Source organism: Ornithodoros turicata, chromosome 2, assembly GCF_037126465.1.
Source record: "Ornithodoros turicata isolate Travis chromosome 2, ASM3712646v1, whole genome shotgun sequence".
Classification (NCBI taxonomy): Eukaryota; Metazoa; Arthropoda; class Arachnida; order Ixodida; family Argasidae; genus Ornithodoros; species Ornithodoros turicata.
Window position 1 is genome coordinate 23,485,582 of NC_088202.1, and position 23,017 is coordinate 23,508,598.

General features: G+C 47.0%; 1 protein-coding gene and 1 non-coding gene across 2 annotated transcripts in view; one reads left to right on the forward strand and one right to left on the reverse strand.

Annotated features, from left to right (window-relative positions):
- The window catches only part of LOC135385237 (glycoprotein antigen BM86-like), a 152,062-nt gene that overhangs the window by 69,699 nt on the left and 59,346 nt on the right, over window positions 1–23,017 (reverse strand). The window contains exon 11 of the mRNA XM_064614439.1: window positions 5,359–5,424. Coding sequence (XP_064470509.1) covers window positions 5,359–5,424 — 66 coding nt within the window. The remainder of the gene's footprint in view (window positions 1–5,358; window positions 5,425–23,017) is intronic.
- On the forward strand, window positions 88–160 carry Trnas-gcu (transfer RNA serine (anticodon GCU)). The gene has a single exon. It is a non-coding gene; the product is annotated as a tRNA-Ser (tRNA).

A 23,017-nucleotide genomic window follows, 5' to 3' on the forward strand; every position in this document is an offset into this window, starting at 1 on the left:
GTAAGAGTGAAAGGAGGGTGAGTGAGAGTGAGTGGCTGGTTTGTCGTCCCTTCAGATGACGCACCCCGAAAGTCGCTGGAAAGGCGTGTTAGCTTAGCTCAATTGGTAGAGCACTGGACCGCTAATCCAGAAGATGTGGGTTCGATCCCTACAGCTGGCTAACCTTTTCAGTGACTTTCATCTTTCATCGTTGATTTCTTAGGCAATTTGAGGCTTTGTTTGTATCTGTCCCTTCTATGTTGTTCCAGCCTCAGAACATCAGTTTCTCTCTTGTTCAACAGGTGCCGCTTGCGTCGATTTCCGTCGTATGAATGTGTGTATGAGTGAGCAAAAAATGTAAGAGTGAAAGGAGGGTGAGTGAGAGTGAGTGGCTGGTTTGTCGTCCCTTCAGATGACGCACCCCGAAAGTCGCTGGAGAGGCGTGTTAGCTTAGCTCAATTGGTAGAGCCCTGGACCGGTAATCCAGAAGATGTGGGGTCGATCCCTACAGCTGGCTAACCTTTTCAGTGACTTTCATCTTTCATTGTTCTGTTTTGCCTATAGACAAGGTTTTGCTCCCTCTTCCTGACGTGAGCTGTACAGACGTGTGCTTCAGAAAAAAATAAAGAAGAAAAAAGTTCATCAGATATGTAGGCAATACCGGTCCAAGAGCTCTGCCACACACACATAAGCATTGCTGATGTAACAGGTTTGATTTTGAGTCGCTAAATCCATATCTTCCGAGGATGGGTCAAAGTAGGTGGTATTCCATGTGTGGAAGGAAGAAAACGCGGAAGGACACACTGCTGTCCCCTCGGCTCGCAGAGTACACTGTGGCACAGAACAAAAGTCATTTGATTTAGTTTGCTGGCACTGTTTCCTTCACCTATGGTTCGAACAGCAAATACAGGTGCGGCTCAGCTACCCATGCGAAAAGCAGCAACTTTTCCGCAGGTGAACACGGGGTCGGCCATCTGATCCTGGATTGGCTAGTCCTGTGTTTCACCGCTGTGCGACATCGATTTGGCAGGAAGAGCGAATAATGGATTCGATAATTGTGGTAAACATTGTTACATTTATGCTTTTCTGAAACAAAAAGCAAAGGAATGCAGGTTTGTGTCAACCCGCCGTGGATATACGGCATTCTTTTCTCATGCGTAGTCGTTATCTTTCGCCTTCCTTTCACTGGACAATATGACAATTTGTTAGGTTACACGTTACTTACCCGTACTCCCGAATTTTAGTCAAATTTCGGGCATAAGAGTGCATTCCAATGCCGCTTTTTGTATGTGAACAACGATTGTCACCTGGGCGCCGATCTTCAACTTTCACATAGCGACTGTTATCGTTATATTGAAAGCTGGCGCGCTCCAAAGCCGCTGTGGTAGGCTGGCGCAAGGACTCGGTGGCGAATCACTGGCTGAATCATGGCAAGCCCTTTCGCCATCACCACCACCACCACCACCACTGGCTGAAGTGATGCATTTAACGCGCGTTATGGGATAACCACAAGTTGAAGATCGGTCCCCTAGGCAGGGATGATTTTTTATTCCCGTTGGGCGATTCCACGCGAAATGATCCAGCGGACCTGCTCGGCACCCACAAAACGATCCAAATGTTTACGATTTTTTTTTACCAGTCCCTAATAATGCAAAACGACACACCACACAACATTTCTTCCCAAAATCTAAATGTGGCGGGTGCTACACACGAGCAAAGTTCGCAGCGCTGGCGAAAACCGTGCCTGGCGTGAGCAGCAACTGCGGCTCATAGAAAGCACCTAGAACTGTGCAGTTTTCTTTTGCGTATAGAGGAAGCTGTGCTCTACACAGCGGCCAAATCCCGGTTGTCGTGCTGTAATCGGTGCAGCTATACAAAGGCCGGAAATTTCGCAATTAATTTTCCTCCTACTTCGCGATTTTTTTTGTGGAAAATCAAACCATTAAATTTTAATGAATATTTTTTTCCTGCAAAGGCCCCAAGGAATACATCAACAGGAGAAATCGCGAGACACGTAACTTTCATGGTAATTGCAGAAAAAAAAGAGAAAGTATGCGATTCTTCCAAAATTCGCTACAATCAAGCGTAAATTAAGCAATGAAGAGATCGGAAGAGACCCCTGAACCCAACGCAGTTTTATAGAACGAGCCTTCCTCTACAACATATTAAAAAATCTCGAGGGTGTTTTCTCGTATACAGGAGAAATACTTTTTTTGTAGTAAAGGCATTACAACCACAGTGACCCACGTTGCATGTGTCCAGTGGGGTGCTGTATTTGTTTCTTGGGATCCTGTTTTAGTTCCTTTTATTTTCAATTTTTCTCTGGTCTGGTTGAGTTTTAATGAGCAAGCAATATGCTGTGGCACACACTTCTGCAAGGTTACCATAGCCTTTGCTTCTGTAGCATAACACGCGTATTACAATCCTGGGTGATTAAGTTTATGGCATTGTTTCCGGTGTGCACGGTGCCGGCAACGGAGATTGGGGATGAGCGGTGATGGGCAGGTCTAAGTAATACTTTTTGTCGTGTGAGCTAAAGCCCTGCGCGGATGAGCTTTTTCACATCCGCATCCTATCCGAAAAATCCGCGTCTCCCACGGCACGCAGCAATAGCTCAGTTTCTATGCTCGATATATCAGGCCAATTTTCCAGGAAATAAACGTTATTTCCCGTCAGCACAAAACAGCAAAAAAAAAAAAAAGAAAGGGGGGGGGGTCAACAAAAAAAAAAAGATGTCGCCAAACTTCATCCACACGGGCGACTTCCTCTCTCTCGTTCCGACAGTGAAAACCCCGGAGCGGCATAGCTTTTGTAGCGACAGGTCCTGAGCGTCCATGACGCTACCAAAGGATACACGACAGGTAGTACAGATTTCGCTTCCACGAAAGATTAGAAAGAAAGATTAGAAAGGCACCAAGCACAGCAACACATTTTGAAACAAACGGGATAAGTAGAGTTTATTGCAAGTGAAACGCAAGCTCGACGCCGTACGTGCACCTCGACTCGAGACGCCAGAGCCAGTGATCTCTCTCAGATGCGCGAGCGGCTTTCGTACACTTTGTACTCTTTCTTCTGTACCTACAGTGCGAAGCAAACTGATGGCGCAATCTCGCGGTTTATCCGAGTCTGACCCGCTCCTGATCCGGCGCCATCCACGTCCGATCCGCAGATCACAACAAGCGTCCATATTTCATCCGAACCCAGAAGTTTCTTGCGGATATCCGCGGGTATACGCTTCCATACGCGAGTGGTGCAAGGCTTTGTATAGCTGTGAGCCTCACTGGAACCTTGGACAGCATGGACGATGAACCCCCACCACATCGAGATTCCGTCGTTTCCAGTACTGCCATGTAAATGACTTTTTTTCACGTTCGTCTTTTCCTCTAGCGTTATAATTTGCTACACTTTTCGTGGTTAATATTTTTGCTGAATTGTTCTGCATTTAAATGTGACAGTTAAAGGAAACTTTCATCAACTGAACCTGCATCTACGCGCCTATAATACTCATACTGGTGAATTGAACTCCACAGCGCTCAACTGGAGCCATGTTCCTTTGGTCCGGGTGGCTGTCATATTGAAAACCAACCAGAAAAAAAAATCGGAAATACGAGGAATTGAAACGGGAGCCCAAGAAACAAATATAGCACCCCACCGGATACATGCAACGTGGGTCAGTGTGGCCGTAATACCCTCTACTACAAAAACAAAAATATATATATTTTCTTGCGTATACGAAAAAAACATCCTCGAGATTTTTTAATATGTTGTAGAGGAAGGCTCGCTCTATAAAACTGCGTTGGTTTTAGGCGTGTCTTCCGACCTCTTCATTGCGTGTTTTACGTTCGATTGTAGGGAATTTTTGAAAAATCGCATACTTCCTCTTTTTTTCCCGCAATGACTACAAGAATTACGTGTCTTGCGATTTTTCCTGTTGAAGTATTCCACGAGGCCTTGTCAGGGAAAAATATTTACTAAAATTTAATGGTTTGATTTTCCACAAAAAAAATCGCGAAGTAGAAGGAAAATTGCGAAACTGCCGGCCTTTGTATAACAGCGCTGATTACAGCACGACAACCGGGATTTGGCCGCTGTGTAGAGCACTGCTTCCTCTATACGCAAAAGAAAACCTCACAGTTCTAGGTGCTTTCTATAAGCCGTAGTTGCTGTTCACGCCAGGCATGGTTTTCGCCAGCACTGCGAACTTTGCTCGTGTGTAGCACCCGCCACATTGAGATTTCGGAAGAAATGTTTCGGGGCGTGTCGTTTTGCACTATTAGGGACTGCTAAAAAAATGTTCCTAAAAATTCGCGATAGTTTTGTGAGGGCCGAGCAGGTCCTCTGGATCATTTCGCGTGGAATCGCCCCGTTATGAAGGGTGTCCCAGCTAAATGCGAACATATATATTTAATCGTATACATTAAATATATATAAATCATTATTAATTATATATAATCGTATATATTAATATACATTTTCTTCTTTAGTTTCTTCATTGGGCATCTTCTGAGACGCGTCTTTCCTTCACCCTCAATGTGAGAGGGTGAAGGAGCACAGTGCCGCCTCATGCGTCGAATATAAGATTTAACTTGCGGAAACAAAACAAAAACAAACGTATCGGGTGACTCTACCGGAACTACCCTTATCTTCGGTTGCATGTTCTGTTTTCTTTTAATCTTTTCCCAGGACGCAAGTGGCGATAGTGTGCTGCGCAACCTCTCACATTGTGGGTAGAGGAAAGCCGCGTCTCGGAAGATGCCCAATGAAGAAACTAAAGAAGAAAATGGTGTTCCTTCACGAATTTTTTGCGGACGATCTGTCGAACGGATTATTGTTCTGAAAACGGCTCTGGTATCAGGTGACCGAAGGGACCAGATGTTCTCATTGGGACAACTTCGTAGCTTTTAGAATTAAAACGTTAATTATTGAAACTTAATTAAAACATTGCCTTAGAAGTTTGCTAATGCCCTACTAAGGAGTGCCCTTCAGCATATGATATATTGCAATTGATTTCATCTCGGAAAAAGTGGTTTATATATTATTAAAAAATGGGTTCGCATTTAGCTGGGACACCCTGTATATTCGCCGATTGAAAAACGCGAGCCCAGCTTCGCCATACTTTCCAGCTGACGACTCTGCCAACATGCTGCTGTTGACTGTGCGGGAGGCCGGAACAAAGCAAGAACGTGACGCAACTTCTGTGGCCTTTCTGACTGGTCGAGAATGGGTGTCATGCCACTAAAGACCGTGCATTGCGGGTCGACGAAAGGTGGAAACGGCCGGTGGAAACGGCTTTTCCCGCGCCGCGCACGTGTTTACGCGCACATTCTCTGCATGTGCGTCCGCGACGCTAGAGACATTTGAGCAACTCAGGTAGCTTACCAATGCAAGAACCCGTGTGGTTATCGAGCAGGTATCCTGGCTTGCAGTACGTTTCATCAGGTTCCACTAAAAGGCAAGGAAAAAATGGCAATGATAATGACGTCGAAGGTAAAATGGCGTTAATGAAACGAAACATTTTCAAATACACTACACGCGCGGAAAAATGCAATGAAACCACCACACTAAAATATCTTGCTGTTTTATTGATTCATGGTGGCGCGCTTGCAAAGCGCGAAACCTCTAGACATCATTGTGCAACGTCTGTGTCCATACACAGAATTACACACATAATGTGTATGTACACGTGAAACGTGGACAATGGGCAGTTGGACAATGGCGTGGACAATGGACATTTGCAGTGCTTTTCAACAAGATAACGTGAAAAAAGCCGAAGCGTTGTGGCTGCACGCACTCTATAAGTGTATAAGTAACCAACCGTCGCCATACCAGCATTGGACAGCTGTTTCGGCCTCATGGGCCATCCTCGGCAGTGTACGGGCAAGCAAAGTCTGAGTGAGTCACGCAGACCGTGACATCCGTGAAGACAAGACAACATTGCGACACGAGATTCAAACCACAATAAACCAAATTTGAAATGGAGGGGGACAAAGAGGCAACTGTTGGTGCAACTGTGGCATCGATGCATGTAGCGGCGACTGCAGGTTCGCCGAGGAAGCAAAGCAATCCATGGGACATCCCACAGATATGATGTTGGGAGATCGGGATATCCACAGGACATGATAAATTTGAGTATGTTCATCTACAGGAGATCCCGAGGACATCCAGGTAGCCGCATTTCTCCAATTTTGCGGATGTCCTGTAATAATCCTTAGGGATACACATTGATGTATACTGGACTTAGGGGGAACATTGGAATGATTGCTTGATTTGTGATTTTTAGGAGGGAAATGCAAATTTTCCGCGGGTTTTTTTAATCATCGATTTTTTCGATTTTAATTGTTCGTTTCTTGTATTTCTGATAATGTACAACGCGACGTTTTACAGCGTAAAAAATAAAAATATATAAAGACGTCCAGGACCACTAAGTCTATGAAGCACTCCGAATGACATCAGTGAAAATTTCCTTCGAAAGAGAAAATGGGGGTGGTCGTTGTCGTGGTGCTTCTGAAAGACGTTGTCGCAATAGAAAACAGATACTACGTATGCTGCTTGTTTTGTGGCCTATCGCAAATTGGAGAGTCCTGCCCTGTTATGAGGCAAAATAGAAGGGTGACGTGTGTACGATTAATCAGTTACGTAAACAAACCACACGGAAGTGATGAATTGCTTGGAATATTAACTCACAATCAATATAATATTTGTGTTTTTTACTGTTTTTACAGATTTTGGTTCGGGCCATTTGGTGGGTCCACTGAAAGCCGTTCTCGCGCAGTGATACACCAACACGGTTTCTCTCTGGCTCTCGGGAGAGATGCTCCATCTGACATCCCAACCTGCACCTAAGCAGCCGCAAGAGACGCCATGCGTACACGGACATCCATTTCTGGATGTGGAGATTGGGATCTATTTCGGACGTCCACAGGCGACAGTGTTCCCAACGGGTTTATTGGTCGCGCGCCCCATACTAGTGGCGCAGGCAATGTTGGGGCCACAGGCATTCCCCACACCCCTAGCGATCTGGTGCAAGCAGTAAGTGACAGACGACGAGATGGGGACACCAGTAGACGTAATGATGTGTGTGTAGCCTGGGTGTGGGAAAAGGGTGGGAGATGTGCCGCGCGTGTCGGGGTGCTGGACACAGTGGAAACAGGAGGTGTGCGGCTGCCCAAGAAGGCAGGTTTCAAATGTTCAATGGACACAGTGCCACTGCGGCCGTTGACATTGCCGGTTACGTGGCGGGGTGTGCGACGAATGACGGGGAAGGGCCCGGAATAGTGTGGATAGAGAGGTGTTCGCACAGCGCCGCAGCGGATGAACACGTGCGAACAGGTTTCGAGGTCACGGTGCTGACAAACCATGGTGTGTGTGGGTGTACCAGGGGGGTGTGGTCTAACGGTGTACATGACATGAGAGGGCCGAGAGATGTAACCCGCTACGGGCGTATGGAACGTCGTGAGCTGAGGGCGACAAGAGTTTGCTGGGAGGAGCAGGGACGTGTCATAAACCAGTTAGGCAGCGGTGCATCAGAGGCCGTGCCTAAAAGTGGCGCGTAAGCCGAGTAGGGCAACTGGGAGGACTACGTGCCATCGTATCTGAGGGAAGACGAGGTAAGCGTTCGCCAAGGCTGTTTCAGGCAGGGTGATATGCCATTGTCATAATACGGTTGGTCACGAGGTTGGATACTCTGCATTTCGTGGTCTATAGACGCGACGAGCTCTCTGTATTTCCTTCCGTCAAATGACTTACCGTTTGTCTAAGAATATGTTTCACGCAAGAATTAGTGTTTCGTGAGGTGAGTGTTGAGCACGTCGTAAATGTGAACAGCTAGCATTAACAACAACCATGCCTTCAGAAACTCAACTGCAGGGTATTCTGTGAGAGTATTCTGCATATATCTGATAACTGTTTGTTGTTTCGGTACTTTGAGTTGACGATGTAAGCGTTAGACGGGGCCGTTTCAGGCAGGGTGACATGCCATTGTCCTAATACGGTTGGTCACGAGGGCGTGTGCGACGGAAGCAAACAAAGCGGACTCAAAGTGCTTTCGCCTTGCCTGTCGTTACAATGGACGAAGTTCTGAAACGGCGAATATATGTGGTAACAACAACAACAACAACAACAACTTTATTTCAAGATGATGGGTGGGGAGTTTCATCGCCGGGGACGGTACTCTACCCCATTACTGGAGGTGAAGCAGGGAATGAAGGAATGGGTCCCGTTACAATGAGGATCGAAGTCCTGTGGCGTCCAAAGAGGCGAAGAGAGCCTTGAGGGCAGAGCGTTGGTAAGCTGGATGCGGCCAGGGGCCAAGCAATTTTGTGAGGGAGAGTGGACGGGAGTCTAGCTCGTTGAGGGAGGCAGAGAGTAAGGAGCGGGAGGGGTGGTAGTGTGGGCAATGGAGAAGAATGTGCTCGATATCTTCAACAGCACCGCAGTGACTGCAGTGGGGAGAGTTAACTTGTCTCAAGCGGTAGCGCCACTGTGCGTCCGTGTCCGAGACGAGAGAGCTGCTTCGGCGGCGCTGTCCGCCAGTTCATTGCCTTCGATACCGCAATGGGCGGGAACCCATTGGAGAGCGAGCCTATGTCCTGATTCGTAGACAAGTTTGTAAGCGGTTAACACATCCATAACCAACGATGCGGAGGAACCTAGGTTGCCAGAATTTTCAATTGCTTGCAGCGCAGATGCTGCGTCAGTAACGACCACCCAATTCCGGGGGTGGGGGGTGGGGATAGAACGATGTGCTGCAAAAAGAGAGGTATGGCGTAGAGTGCCGCAGCTGTGGATGATGTACAATGCCAAAGGCGACGTCAGTAATAGGAACGGCTTGGTGCTAGCGAGTCTACCGATGAATAATGGCGATAAAGTGGTATAGCCTTAATAAACAGGTTCCCCCTCCCCACATTGACTACAGAGTGGATGTTCACCTATACCGGCGTTACGATGGTCGAAACGATTGTCCGGCGCCAGGAATGTCGAAGGTAGCAACAGGGTAAAGAAGAACCCTGCTCTTCGGTTTTTGTGCGAAGACACGTATAAGGACGTACGAGATCTTCTGCATCCATTATAGACATCTCAAATGTCCTAAGAAGAGGTTGTGTATATTCACGGAAGACACTTCGACACTGGACAGTCGGAACATAAACGGGATAAACCTCTGCAAGAATCCTTATCAGAGTACATAGATGTTCTCCGGCCACTTGCAAACGGTTGCCACTGTGGAATGGTAACTTATGCACAACAGGGGATACGACGAACGTCACGACCAACGCCCAGCGAGAGAGAATAGGCTAAGCTAGACCCTTCACGACTACCACGTACCGTGCTATTACTGGAAACTAAGTTACACGACAGATTATTATACGTACTCATTGATGCACGTCTACAGCAGAGTCTTCTGTCGATGCGTACGACTCGGCGAAAGCTGCGGAGTCGACGATATAGCAACCGTCTTCCATGTGTAACGACGGACAAAGAAGCAGTGTGCACCAGGCTAAGGTACGACAAAAGACGAAAACAAAATCCCAAAAGGGGAAACAGTCGACTTTGGAAAAGTAATCCGCCAGAACTGCGCCCGGATAACAGGAACAATCCAAAAATTCGCAGCCCCCCCCCCCCCCCCCCCCACCGCCGGCGCACTCCGCCACTATGCTCAGCCGCTATGCGGGAAGCGGCCTTACAGGATGTGAATTCAATGGGAGACAGCGTTTATGCCAATTAACAGCAAAACAACAAAAATTTTTAAGATGTCATCGCCTAATAGAGAAGAACGCCATCTAAAGAACCCCTGGAGATATGACAGGCGCTACCAGAATATAAACCTAGTGGGCCCTGGCCAAATGAACTTCAACCACTCGAAGATGATGCGCATCAGGACACACCACGGTGAAGATTCCGCGAGGCAAGTGCGTGAAGGCGTTGACGGAAATGCGGAACGAGATGGTTGCCCTGAATGCCTGCCCTGCCACAATTGTGTTGAATGATGAGCAACGGGCCGAGCACAGAGCTGCCACCCTTTGTGCGTACTGTAAGCGGGAGTTCGCACTACCCCGTGTCCGTCATCACGACCATTCCAAGCGATGTACTGCCGGGGAGACAAATTACATTGCGACACTGTGCAGCCCCTGTAACGTGGCGTGCACGACGAGAGAAAAATTACCGGTCATGGCGCACAATCTGGCCTACGATTTGGCTAGACTGCTGCGGGAATTTCACCTTCTCAGGTGGAAGCGAGCTCCCTTCATCGTTGCCAGTTCCATGGAAAATTTCGATCATTCGAAATTGGCACCTTCCTATTCAGAGATACCATGCAGTACCTAAATTCGTCGCTGGGAGAGCTCGAGGAAACCGTCAAATCCATGGGGTGCGCAGAGGCGTTCCAGTGCCTGAAGCGGGTATTTGGAAACGACTACGAAATTCTACTGCGTAAAGGTGTATTGCCATACAGCCACGTTAATTCTTTCGCGGTGTACGACGAATTGGCTCTGCCGGCAAAATCTGCCTTCCGAAATTATCTCACGGGGGAGGTATAAGCGAGGAAGACTACCAGTATGCGCTGCAAGTATTTGAACGTTTTGGATGCTCGAATCTGAGGGATTATAATGCATTGTACCTGAAAACGGATGCCCTATTACATGCTGATCTAACGCAGCACTTCCGATGACTGTGCTACGACGCGCGTGGATTGGAATTGCTTCATTGTGTTTCTCTGGTGTGCTATTTGTGGCAATGTGCTCTAACTTACACACAGGCAAAATTGGAGTTAATCATCGACGAGGACATGTACAGAACCATTGAATCGGGTGTTAGGGGCGGGCTCTGTCAGGCGAGCAGGCGTCCTTTGCGGGCTAACAACCCTCTGTGTAGTGGCTATGATCCCAATAAAGAGGAGGTGTACCCCCCCCCCCCATATCATACATAGATTGCAACAATCTTTACGGATTCAGTATGGTAAAGCACCTCCCCGTCGGCGATTTCTAGTGGGTCGAGGATTTTAGCTGTGTGGGTTTTATGCGTCACCCCACGGATTCGGAGGTGGGGTACATGTATGTGTGCGACTTGGAGTATCCAAAATCCATCCACGCTCTAATGCGGTACTTCCCCCTGGCTCCCGAGAAGGCGGTGGTCCTGGAGGAATGCCTCTCGCCATTCCTGCGAGGTCTTCTCGAAGAATTAATGTGTCAGCCAGCTAACAGCAAAAAGCTGTTGCTGACGTGCAAGGACAAGGTCGAGTGTGTTGTTCATTACGCACTGCTCGCACTCTACTCTAGATTGGGCATGAGGGTGACAAAAATTCACCGAATCCTAAAATTTCGTCAGGCACCATTCCAGCGTCCCTACGTTGAGGACAATGTTGCCAGGCGCGTTGCCTCGGGCACGACGTCCGAAAAAAAATTTCTATAAAATCTCAAACAATGCGGTCTTTGGAAGAACGCTTTTAAATAAATTTAACATGAGGGATGTTCGAGTAGCCTCCCATGAGGGGACGGCGAGTCGCCTCGGGAGTCGTGCAGAATGCGTGAGACTGGAAATTTTGTCCCCCCATTGTGTCATGTACGATATGCGCAATAGAAAAGTGCGATGTGATTTCCCCTTGCAGATTAGCTTCACGATTTTAGAACTGAGTAAATTAACCATCTACTCGTTCTACTACGAAACTCTGCTGAGCAAGCTCACTTTTTTCCAGTGGTTACGTGCTACTTTGACACGGATTCTCTGATCCTCAGCCTATTATGCAAGGATTACGAAGATCAGTTACGTGTGATCGCCGACGACCATTTAGACTTGTCTTCCTTCGATTGGGGTCATTGGGGTGGACCAGTGAAGGATGTGGTACCTCGTTCTCTTCTCGCTCATCTCATGCACGCTGGCGCTGGACGCCTGCAACTGAAGACGCATGAAGCTGGGGAAGGATAAGCACACCTACCCGCTTGAATGCCCTGGTGATATCTTGGCTATCACAGATTGGCATGTGGTACCTATGCGGTCCGACATTAAGCTAGACAAGAACGCTACTGGATCCCTACGCACGTGCCAGAATGTGTCAACCCACGGAGGATGAAACTTTTCTTAGCCACTGTCCCAGAGACGCCTACATGATTCGTCACTTCCGAGGAACCATGCCCAGCATCAAAGGACATCTCTCTAAGACAGCCATGATGTACTCAATAAACGTTGCAATGTATTCCTTTTGTGTGTCTAAGATAGAGCTGTAGCGGGGTCGCTGGGTTGGCTGATCAGCTGTCCTAGACGGAGCCAACCAGCGCGAAGTGGACAGATCAATCAGCAATCAGTAGGTTTGGAGGGGTCAATCTGCGTGAAGTGGGCGGAGCCAAAAAGGGGCCTGTCAATCAAAGTGGGGTCATTTTGAACCAATCAACGTGAAGGGGTGGAGCCAAAAAGGAGCCTGTCAATCGAAGTGGGGTCATCTGAAACCAATTAGCATGAATGGGTGAGTCAAAAAGGGGACTGTCAATCAAAGTGGGGTCACCAACCAGAGGGATTAGAACTGGCTTGTGTTGGATTAGAACTGGCTGGTGGTGGATTAGAAATTCCTAGAACTGGATTAGAAAAAGGGTGCTCTTATAGCGGTCCCCCTATCCTACTGAAGGTGATGAAATTGGCGACTTGGCCATTTCGAGTGCCGTTTTGGAAGCGATTTTGTCAAACGCAACCGCTCAGGATGCAACAGGGGAACAAGGTACGGGGTTCAAACCCCGTTATCTTACTTTCACATATACATATTACAAAATCAGGTTAGGACATCTTTAATATTATTGTTATATGAAATGATATTAAGCTCCGAATTTGATGAAATTGGCCATTTGGCCAATTCAAGTGCCATTTTGGAAGCGATTTTGCCAAACGCGACCTCTCAGGATGGAAAATGGGAAAATGGTACGAGGCTCCAACTCCGAAATCTGAATTTCATGTATACATCCTGTAAAACCAGCTTGAGACATTTTTTATATTATTTTTATATGAGCTCATATTAAGCGCCAAATTTGATAGTATTTTCTTTCTTTTTATTGTTTTATTTTTATTTCCTTTTTTGCCTTCGCGAGTGTTGTTTTGGAAGCAGTTTCTTCAAACGCGACCTCTCCATGTACAGGGGAAACAGGTATGCCCTGGCACCATGATGATCACCAGGTTTCACCCGTTCTAAAGGGCTCTGCTGCGGTCTTTTACGGATTTTGCTGTCGCCTCCGTTACAATCCCAGTGGGAAGGGCAATAGCATAAGCCGTCTCGAATATGCCTTTCGCACCATGATACAAAGGGTTTTGCCCGTTTTAAAGGGCTCTGCCGACGCCTTTTCCAAATTTTGCGGTCACCACTGTGAAAATCCCAGTACAAGGGCCTAGTATAAGTCGTTGGTAATGGCTTCTCTATGCAGCAAACACCAGTGACTCTTTGTGGTGTATTCCTTGGATGCCTCTGCTATCATCGGGGTTGCAGAAAGTTTGCTTTTCTCAAAGAAGTTGGCATGTGATGCAATATTTCAGAAGGAGACTGTAGGTCATTTCTTGCAGGTAGACGTGTAAGCGAATCATGGACTTCTCTATGTGTGCTGCACTTAAAGAAAGATTGGTTGATTACCATGAACAGTGAAAGTCAAACGGCTTCGTAACGAATATGTATTTTCATCTATGATGTCTTTTCCTCAGACTTTAGCACCAGTGCTCGTAGGTGGCTGCTGCCGTGTAAATGTTCGGACTGCCCGCGATTTGCCGTGCAAGTTCACTTTTGTATCTTGGCAAGTTTTTTTTCCTTGCCATATCGTCGCGGCTCTCTCATGCTGAATTGAAACGGCAGGTATCAGCTTTTAGTCCATTGCGCAACTCGTATCAGCACCGAAGAGCATCGACAATTTCTTCATTATCATTGTTGTTGCGGCTAGCACTATCATCAATGCGCATAGAAGCCAAGATGCGGTACCCGGCGTGATAAGATGTCTGCGTGATTTCAAGTGGAGTGAACCATAGGGGGGTATATCTTTATGGATACATATCTATGGGTATATGCATTGGTGGGCAAGCTGTATCAGTAAATCTCATGAATTACATGTGGGTGGCTCGAAAAATGCAGGAGGATTGTGCACCTTCCTGTGGGATGGGGGTAATGAAATCCCTGGAAAAGACCGCAATTATAGCGAAGTACCTTATCGTAAACAGCTGAGTGGTATATAAACAAATGAACAAACAACAGAAACAAATGAGCTTCTTTTCCAAATGAGACACTGAAAATTTGAAATGCGTTTCAAGTTCTTGGTACATAGCTCTTGACGAACGATTATCCCAACGTCCAGGTGCACTGAAACTGTCGGTTTACACACTGTATTATCGATTTTGCTTGCATTTCCGACGTGAAAAAGAAAAAAATCAAGGAAAGAGAAGTAATTAAAAATTTTCACACAGTGACCCTCGTACATAACAACTCAATATCTATTTCTCTTTTTCCTTTTTTGCCCTGTGCCTCTCTGTGCTCCGTATAGTTTTTCGCTCATGATATCTGAAGAGGCTGCTGCTATGCTGCAAGCTGATAAACTTAGTGTAATAATAAAGATGATTCCATTCTGTGCACTTGTCTCCACTATTACTTCTCAATTATCATATTACTTACAGTGTAGTTTGTCAAAATGCACGTTCACACTAGATCGTTATAACTACTTGTTGAGGTTCATGAGTCACAAGAACTGCTCGAATGTGAATGTACTTCATAATGTCGACAGGAGCAGCACTACATCGATCAAGGGTAAGAACAATGCCTGAAAACCTGGTTTCATTCCGAATTCTTCATTATTGGGGGGGGGGGGGGGGTCAAGAGCCCTCAGGGCACAGAATAGCTGACTGGAAGCCATGCACTTGCGGCCCGCGTGTGTGAGAGCCCTGATTACCCTGATTTTTGACTACCCTTGATCTTGATTACTCTTGATTACCCTGATTACCCTGACTAAGCATTGCTTCACCTTAAGCGAGAAATAAATAATGTACTCGTGGGCGCGTAGCACTTGTTTAGCGTTATCTTCAAATCCGCTAATGAGCAACTTTAGTTTTGATGTTGGGGTGTCTAATCGCCACCGGCGATATTCTACCCTGTTCCAGTTTCTGCTCCGCTATACAGGCTATACTCAATCCCATGCCAGTCTTCATACCATGAATCCATACAACTGGCTATTGGAAATCTGCAATAAACATTGGAGATCAAGTTGAAAGGTATAGGCTGGGATTGAAGGAACGGGTCGCACCATCAAACCGCGTTATTGTTGTTTCGTTTCAAGCTGATCTAAACTCGCTGATTGCTATGCAATTTATTTTTGGAGCACCTTACATTTTCCACGCATAACTATACTACTGACATCTGTCGACGTCTGTAGCGGCTCATAGCCGCAGTTACTTCGGGACGCTAACACGCAATAAAAAAAAATGACAACAAGATCCGTACGGTGCATCCGATGCACCCTACATTTGTAGTTGTAAGGGACGAATGTCGCCTCGGTAGAAATACTTTCACACGCTGGATCACGTCACAGAAATGTTTCCTTTCAAGGCAGGGGGCGGCAGACGTGCATTGTCATTCAGAGATGCGATAACACACCACCGAACGCATTTCGAAATGAACCCCTAGAAAAAAAGTCATTTTCATGTGTTTTTGGTTTCGTCACTGATTTTCCTTTCCCACACTTCAGCCAATCAAATTTTCCTACCTGCGGAAGACAATATCTGACATGGGACTTTAAGTTAGAAACCGCAACATCTACGTGGAACCGGCCTACAATTATGTTCTGGCTCACCTTTTCAGTGACTTCCATCTTTCAACAGTCTAACTAAACTGGCAACAAGTTCCATCTTCTATCTCTGTTCCATATAACATGTGTTAAGTGAATATTTGTGAAGTAAATAATTCATATGCGGGACTGGTGGTTATATACTTTCAATGTAACACTCTTTTTTTTTAATTGCTGGTGAAGTGATGCATTAAAAAAACCAATAAAAGCAATAAAGAGTTTTCTACAATGACATATTGATGTTGTTCTTAAAAATCGCGCAAATTAACTGTTGTTTGGGGGTTAGGAGGTACCCGTATGTGTGCATTGGCTGCACCTCGGGAAATCGTTGGGGTACGATGCAGGCTGCCGATAACGGACCATTAACATGCCCGTGTTGCAAACCGTATGCCGGACCATGGTGGGGAGCCGACCCGGTCAGGTCGGTCGCCGCCGGCGCACCGACGTTGGGTCGTCGCGCTGTGCTGCCTGGGCTCGTTAGTCGTCAGTCGTCACCAACACGAGCAGATTATTTGTGGACATGGTTGATTCTGCCCCACTCTTGTACCGTTTCGCGACCGTTCACGTCGGTCTGAAGTGTGGCGAACGCAGCTTTGTGTTCGGTCGTTCGCGAAGTTTTCACTGTGGCTGAAACGTTGAAGATCGTATGTGTGAAGCTCAGAGAAGGAATTGACGCTGTTCGGAAGGATTCTTCGGACTGAATGCATTCGGTAGTAGGTCCACCCACGGCCATGAGAGATGTTCTTGAATACGGTAAGGCTTAACAAAACCGTTTCATACTTATAACCTTTGTTCGATGGAGTCAGTTCTGCGAATTATTTACCATTTTCAGGTTGCATACCATCTTGACTGGTAATGAGGCGTGTCACTGTGATTGAAACGCAGGTGAGGTCATGTTGCTTTACAGCTCCTTACATTGTGTTTGTGGTCAGTAGCTTACGACGTAAGTCTGTTTGTTTTGCAGTTTAATCGTGCAAGTTGGCCGCTGTACGTTCGAACGCTGGGAAAGACATGCTTTCAACGAAATTGTGCACAGAGACGTCACGGTATTGATGTGTCAGAACTTGCAGTGTTTCTGTAGGTGCTGTGACATTCCCGATTTGCATTTCTTTTTGTTGTCTGGGGTGGTCGATACTGGACACTTCACTTCAGTACTAATGGCTGAGCCGGTTTGGATTCGAATTTGGACGTACGTACTATTTTACTCTTTGTACCTGTTTCGTGTCTCTATTGCTAATAAATGTGTGTAACAGTTCACATTCGTTGTTCTGTGGTGCCAGACTGACGTGTTGCACTTCTCTCGTTCGGTATTTCGTATTTCACTCCTCATTTAGTATATCATGTGGGCTGCAGAACTCCACCGAAGGAGTATATCTACTACACCCCAGAAGGAGTACGTGCTTACTCCTTCTAGAAGTGGTAAAAAAACTCCTCTGGAGGTGTTCGCTATGGGACAGGCCGTCTACTCCTCTTCTGGAGTTAATGTCTCCCTTTTTGGATAACAGTGTACATGCCCCAGCGGTGTATTGCGCACTTCCTGAACAACGGTACTGGTTACGGCACCCAGCGCCCTCTAGCGCCATCCGGTGGCTGTCCCCGGCGCCATCTCGTGCCGAAAGTCGGCGAAACGGAGCGGCTGGTATCCCCTCTTAACGATAACGCTTCGTAAAACGTGACAAGTCAATCGCTCGATTCCTTTGAAGTGGCTTACGTCAGGTTGCTGATCTTTGATTTGACGGCTTCCTTAATGGTATCGTTTCAATAGGGTGCTACCAATCTGATAAAACTCCCGAAAGTGTCCTTCTTTCACATCCGAAATGGATCGTCGTCCTTCGTCTGTTGTATGCTATGGTATTTCATACGTGGTTTGCAATGCGCCAAAGGGTACAGTCACTTTTTTTTCGAAGATCCATGTTGCGCAGGCGTACCAGCAAGTACCAGCAGAATTGCGCAAGCCTACCAGCAGCAATTCTATCGGCCTTACATATGGAGAATTCGGATGGTTATTCCATGGGAACACAGCCTAGCACTCGGAAATTGCTAGGGCGGCGCAGAGCTGGAACAGGTGACAGTTGCCGCACGGACATGAGCGCCAGGAATCTAGCGGTTTTAGTCCCTTGGATCACGCTAGGGGCATCGTGATCGTTCGTCTTCGGGTTCTGTCGTCTGCTAACCCACGTGAACTTCGACATGCGGGCCAATGAGGGCACTGCTACCCCCTCGATGTGCTTATGCCGACACGGGATATAGTTGGGCAATCCGCTGTCCGGTCGCTTCGAGGTCGGGCGGCTAAAGTGCAAGCTGGCAAATTCCGGAAAGTGCCACGCGAACATGCAGGATCTAGCAAAACTGGCGAGAACAGGCGAGTTCTGGCAAACATAGCTGCCACGAAGTGACCACCTGAATTCGCCAATAACTGGGCGCCCTGTGCCAAGTCCAGCGTGGTGCGCCCCCTCCCCTGATTTTTTCACGCTGCTGATTCCCGGTCAATACCACACGCATAATTGAAGAGTGCCTAGCGATTCGACACCTGCACTCGGTCGATTCGGTTTCAGGTGCTTGGAATATTAATATTACCGCTCGGCAATTTTGCTTCAATGGTTTGTCAGTCCAAATTCCACCCGAATTTCCGCCATTTGATCTGCGTGTTACAACGAGACAGCTCTTTCAGCCTAGTGTACTGTTTCGACGCGACGCAGATAAAGGCAAGCCACTCTGCACAGAAAACGACTGCAATTAGAAATAAAAGCGATAAAATATCCTGTGGAATCTGAACTTCTTAAACGTTCGATATTTTTCCCCCGATCATTGAGGTCACGTGAAAAGTTTTCGAACTGAAACCTCAGGAATGTCAACCAAAATTTGCTTCCAATATGTTCTGGAGCGCTCTGTGATTCTAGTAAACACAGCAGAATTTGCACAAGCTTTAGAGAACTCACGGCTCTGCGACACTCCAAATGAATTGACACTGGGCGAAAATGGCCGCACGCAGAAACCGTGTCGCGGCTCATAGCTTGTCTGGCGTTCTCGGCGAGCCGGTAACTGTCCTTTGAACCGTCTTTATCTACGACGTCGTTGTTGTCCAAACCGAAACTATGCACCCACGTGGTCCCGCGGGGTGTGTCCTCCCGGTCGTCCACAGTTGGCTGGGGGGACTGAAGGCGATGAAGTAAGCCCGCTTCGAAGGGGTGCATCCGGCGTTCACGCTCCATCATTTTTGCGTGGTAACTGCGCTCCCGGTGCACTGAATACGGTGAAAAGTCGATGTGTGTATGATAGTGAGGGATCAAAGGAACCGTTTCCGGCAAAGTACTCAGAATTCGCGAAAATCATTTCATGGTACCTTCAAGGTCCCATTTCTCGAACGCAGTCCTTGGACGCGTTCCTCTCCACTTCTTAGTTTTCCAAGTTCGCGGTTGCTGAGCCTTCGCCAGCGATATGCCACAGGATGTATCTCCAATAGCCATGGGGCAAGTTAAAAAAATAAAATAATAATAATCGCTTTGTAATGGCTCAATCACCGCCGCCAACCGTCGAGCTGCACGAGAGCGCGTGAAGAATAGAACATTATCTTCTACATTTATCGTCCATTGTCCGCTTGTGTTTCATTCGCGATGTCTAAAGCTTCACGTTCCTCAGACGCTTTCAGACATATGTCGGCACAGTTCCCTTAGAAGTCGGCCCAGGACGCACATTCCCCCAGGGCGTGAGTCGTGACGTTGTCCACATACGTGAGGCCGACAACGGCAAGCCCTATCACAACCACCACCACCACCACCACCTAAAGCTTCACGAACATACTGCACGAAAGATCTCATACAGGGTTGATACTTAAGTCGCGTCATTTTTCAGGATATAGCACGACACATAGATTCCTTGGGCTCAACAAAGACAAACACGCACAGGAACAAAGAGATCGTGCTTGACAAAAGTATACCAAATTAAAATTTTAATTCAATATACTTTTGTCAAGCATGATCTTTTTGTTCCTGTTCCCCAAATGATAGCGATGACATCCTTGTGGATGCAGCATTTGCGCACGGGGTCGTCATCAGCGACGTCTTCCTTATTTAAGAGCACATAAAGATTTATTTCCAACGCGAACTTCGAAGATCGAGCTTATTATCGTCGTTCAGTCTCCTCGTCCAACGCCTACGATCATATGCTCATGGGCTGGCGGAGAACGACAGTTCTGTGCTCACCCCGGGGAGCGTACCACGTAACCTGCCTGTTGCCGTGGTGATTTGCAGAGCCAACGTAAATTTGCAAACCTTGTAAGACATGGCTGTGGACACGCCCAAACTATTCAACGGCCACCCACGTGACATGACGAAGCATTCCTAGACGAGCCACAGCAAATTCCCAGCGCTATGGACAATCAACTTTGAGGTTTCTTAGAAGGGGGGAGTGTCAGAAGTCGCCGGAGGTGTAGGGAGAAGAACAAGTTCGTGTAAGTGCGTGTAAACAAGCGTTGTGTGTTGGTTTTCGGGAACCTCGCTAACTAGCGCAACCTGATCCTAGTTGTCTGGGAATAAAGGGGGTTCTATATAACAGGGATATATCGTAAAAAATAGTGGCATAAACAGTATGACTGCGACAAACTGATATCCAGATCATTGATTTTGAAGGCGCCACTACCACTGAAGGCGCCACTACCTTCTCCAAGATAGATCTGGTGCGCGCATATAAGCAGGCTGGCTGAAGAAGACATTCACGAAACTGGGATCACAACCACATTCGGCCTCTTCGAGATTTTGCGCATGTATTTCAGTCTGCCCACCACAGCACAGACTTTCGCTTCATCGACTCCATCGTCCAGGGATCTTCCCTTCATCTACGCCTATATTGACCATATTCTCGTTGCAAGCCCCGGTTCCCAGACGCACTGAAAGCATCTAGGTGCTCTCTTCGCTATATCACAAGACCATTGTCATCAATGCCACCAAAGCACATTTAGTGTCAGAGAGTTGTATTTTCTTGGCGATTGCGTCAACTGGCATGTCATCCTTCACCTGCCGTCCAAAGTCGCTGCCACTCGTGGCTTTTCGCGACGATCATCGGCGAGGAAGCTCCGGGAATTCCTCGGTTTAGGCAAGCTTTATCGCCGATTCATACCATCCTGTACGGCGACACTTCTCCTAGTTTACGCATTGCTCAGAATGCGTAATCACGGTTGCTGCAGCCTTACGTGGCCCTCCGAACCCCTCACTGCGTTCAACAAGATTCTTGGCGACCTTGCTGTCGCTATTCTCCAAATCCACCTGCGGCACAGTGTCCCTTCAACCATCATGGTGGACACCTTTAGTGTCGCAGTCGGTCCAGTCCTCCAGCAACGCCTCTCCTCTACTTGGCACCCAAATGCCTTGTTTTGTCGTAAGCTGAAGCAGGCAGAAGCACGGAACGGGCTGGGGTGAACAACCCAAGCCCTTGGATCGCTTTTTTATGCGAAAAAGTGTGTTAGCATTAGGACAACGGCATTTACAACTGTAGCTTTTAGTACCTTTGGACGCGGTCTTCCTCGCAGTGAAGCTTTTTTGACATGTCCTAGAGGTTCGCAATTTTTCTGGGTCACAATTTCAAATAAAGGTTGCCAATGGCCTTCGCGCGGGAGGTCGTGGCGAATCATGGGCGAAGTTGTGCATTTCACGCGCGTCACGTGTGAATTATACGACAAGTGGAAGATATGAGCCCTGGAAAAATTAAGGAAGACAATATAGAGGAACAGCGCCCACATCTTCTACTTGTCGTTATCCTGTAACACGAGCGAAGTGTAGCGCTTCGCCCATGTTTCGGCCGTGATTCGCCACGAGCTCCAGCGCGAAGGCGCGGTGTTTAGTTGATATCAAGACATTGTTCCCGTGTTGGGCTGTTCTCCGCAAAACGTTACAGTGCTGTCCGTAAATCAATAAAAATAAGGCTTTGCACGCTGGAAGTTAATAATCGCAAAAGCAGACTTTTTTATTTCGTGTAAGCCCCGCGGAGGAACTGTGGCTATGAGCGCCGTATAGACATGGAGAGAGGATAGCAGGAAGGCGTATGGGACAGGAGAGGTTAGTATGCGTCCTGGGCCGACTTCAGGGGGAACTGTGAAGAAAATTCTTCTGGACAAATACTTCTGGAATTCTGGAAAGTCTACCGCAATCCCAGTCAAGAACCTCAGGCAGTGCCGGGTTTCGCACTCGTGTCACCTCCCAGTCTCAGCGTGGAAGGCGATCATTCTAACCACTACAACGCGCGAGCTGGTCAAAAACACGCTACAGGTGGAGTACTAAATGTTTGTCAGCAACAATTTTACACACACGGAAGAATATACACGAATTAAACTCAGAGTACATATGTGACACCGGTGTTAAATTAATAGCTCTATATCACTGCACATATCCCTGAACATTAGACTTGTGTCTATACAGCTCATGTCATAAATACAATTACAAATAATAATTACAAGATAAATTACAAATCTCATGATTGACCAACTGAGCATAAGGATCACATAATGTAGATAAGACACTCTTTGAGTATGTGCTGTATGAGCGAATGAGCGAAATTCTACGACCAGTGCAAACCAGCTATACTAGCTACTAGGAATGTAAATATATATAGTGAACCTTTGAGATAAATAGGAGGCAGAAGACAAAAATAGGGGAAGCAACAAAAAGGGTTTATTGAAACTTAAAAGTTACAAAAGCTAGGGGCGACGTCTACGTTACGGCGAAAGCTCCGCCTTCGTCAGGACAAAATAGCTAAGGCTTTTTGTCCTAACTAACTACGTACTGCTTTAAACATTCATCTGATCTGTAGTTTAACGACTCTTATTTCCTGTGTGTCTTTGTGTATTTTTGCTAAGTCCAGAGTAGTCCAAGATAAAGTTCAAGGTTTGCAATGACGATAAAACGAAGAGTACGGCCTTTCGGGAACTATGCATCGGATGACGTATCTTGCACTAAAATTTTACGTCAGTACAGTCACTCCGTTCCAATTACTGCGAATAATTCGTCAAAATTTAAAAAACGCTGGCTCCTTAACATTTTCTACGGCCCGTGGTGCTCTTGAGTATCTGGAGCACATTCTTCTTCATTGCCCCCACTACCAACCTTCCCGAACCGCACTCTCCGAGTCTCTTAGTCAGCTGGACTCTCGCCCCATCTCCCTATCGAAATTGTTTGGTCCCTGGCCCAATCCAGCCCAGCAACAATCTGCACTCAAAGCTCTTTTGACATTTCTGGACACCATCAGACTTCGATCGCTATTGT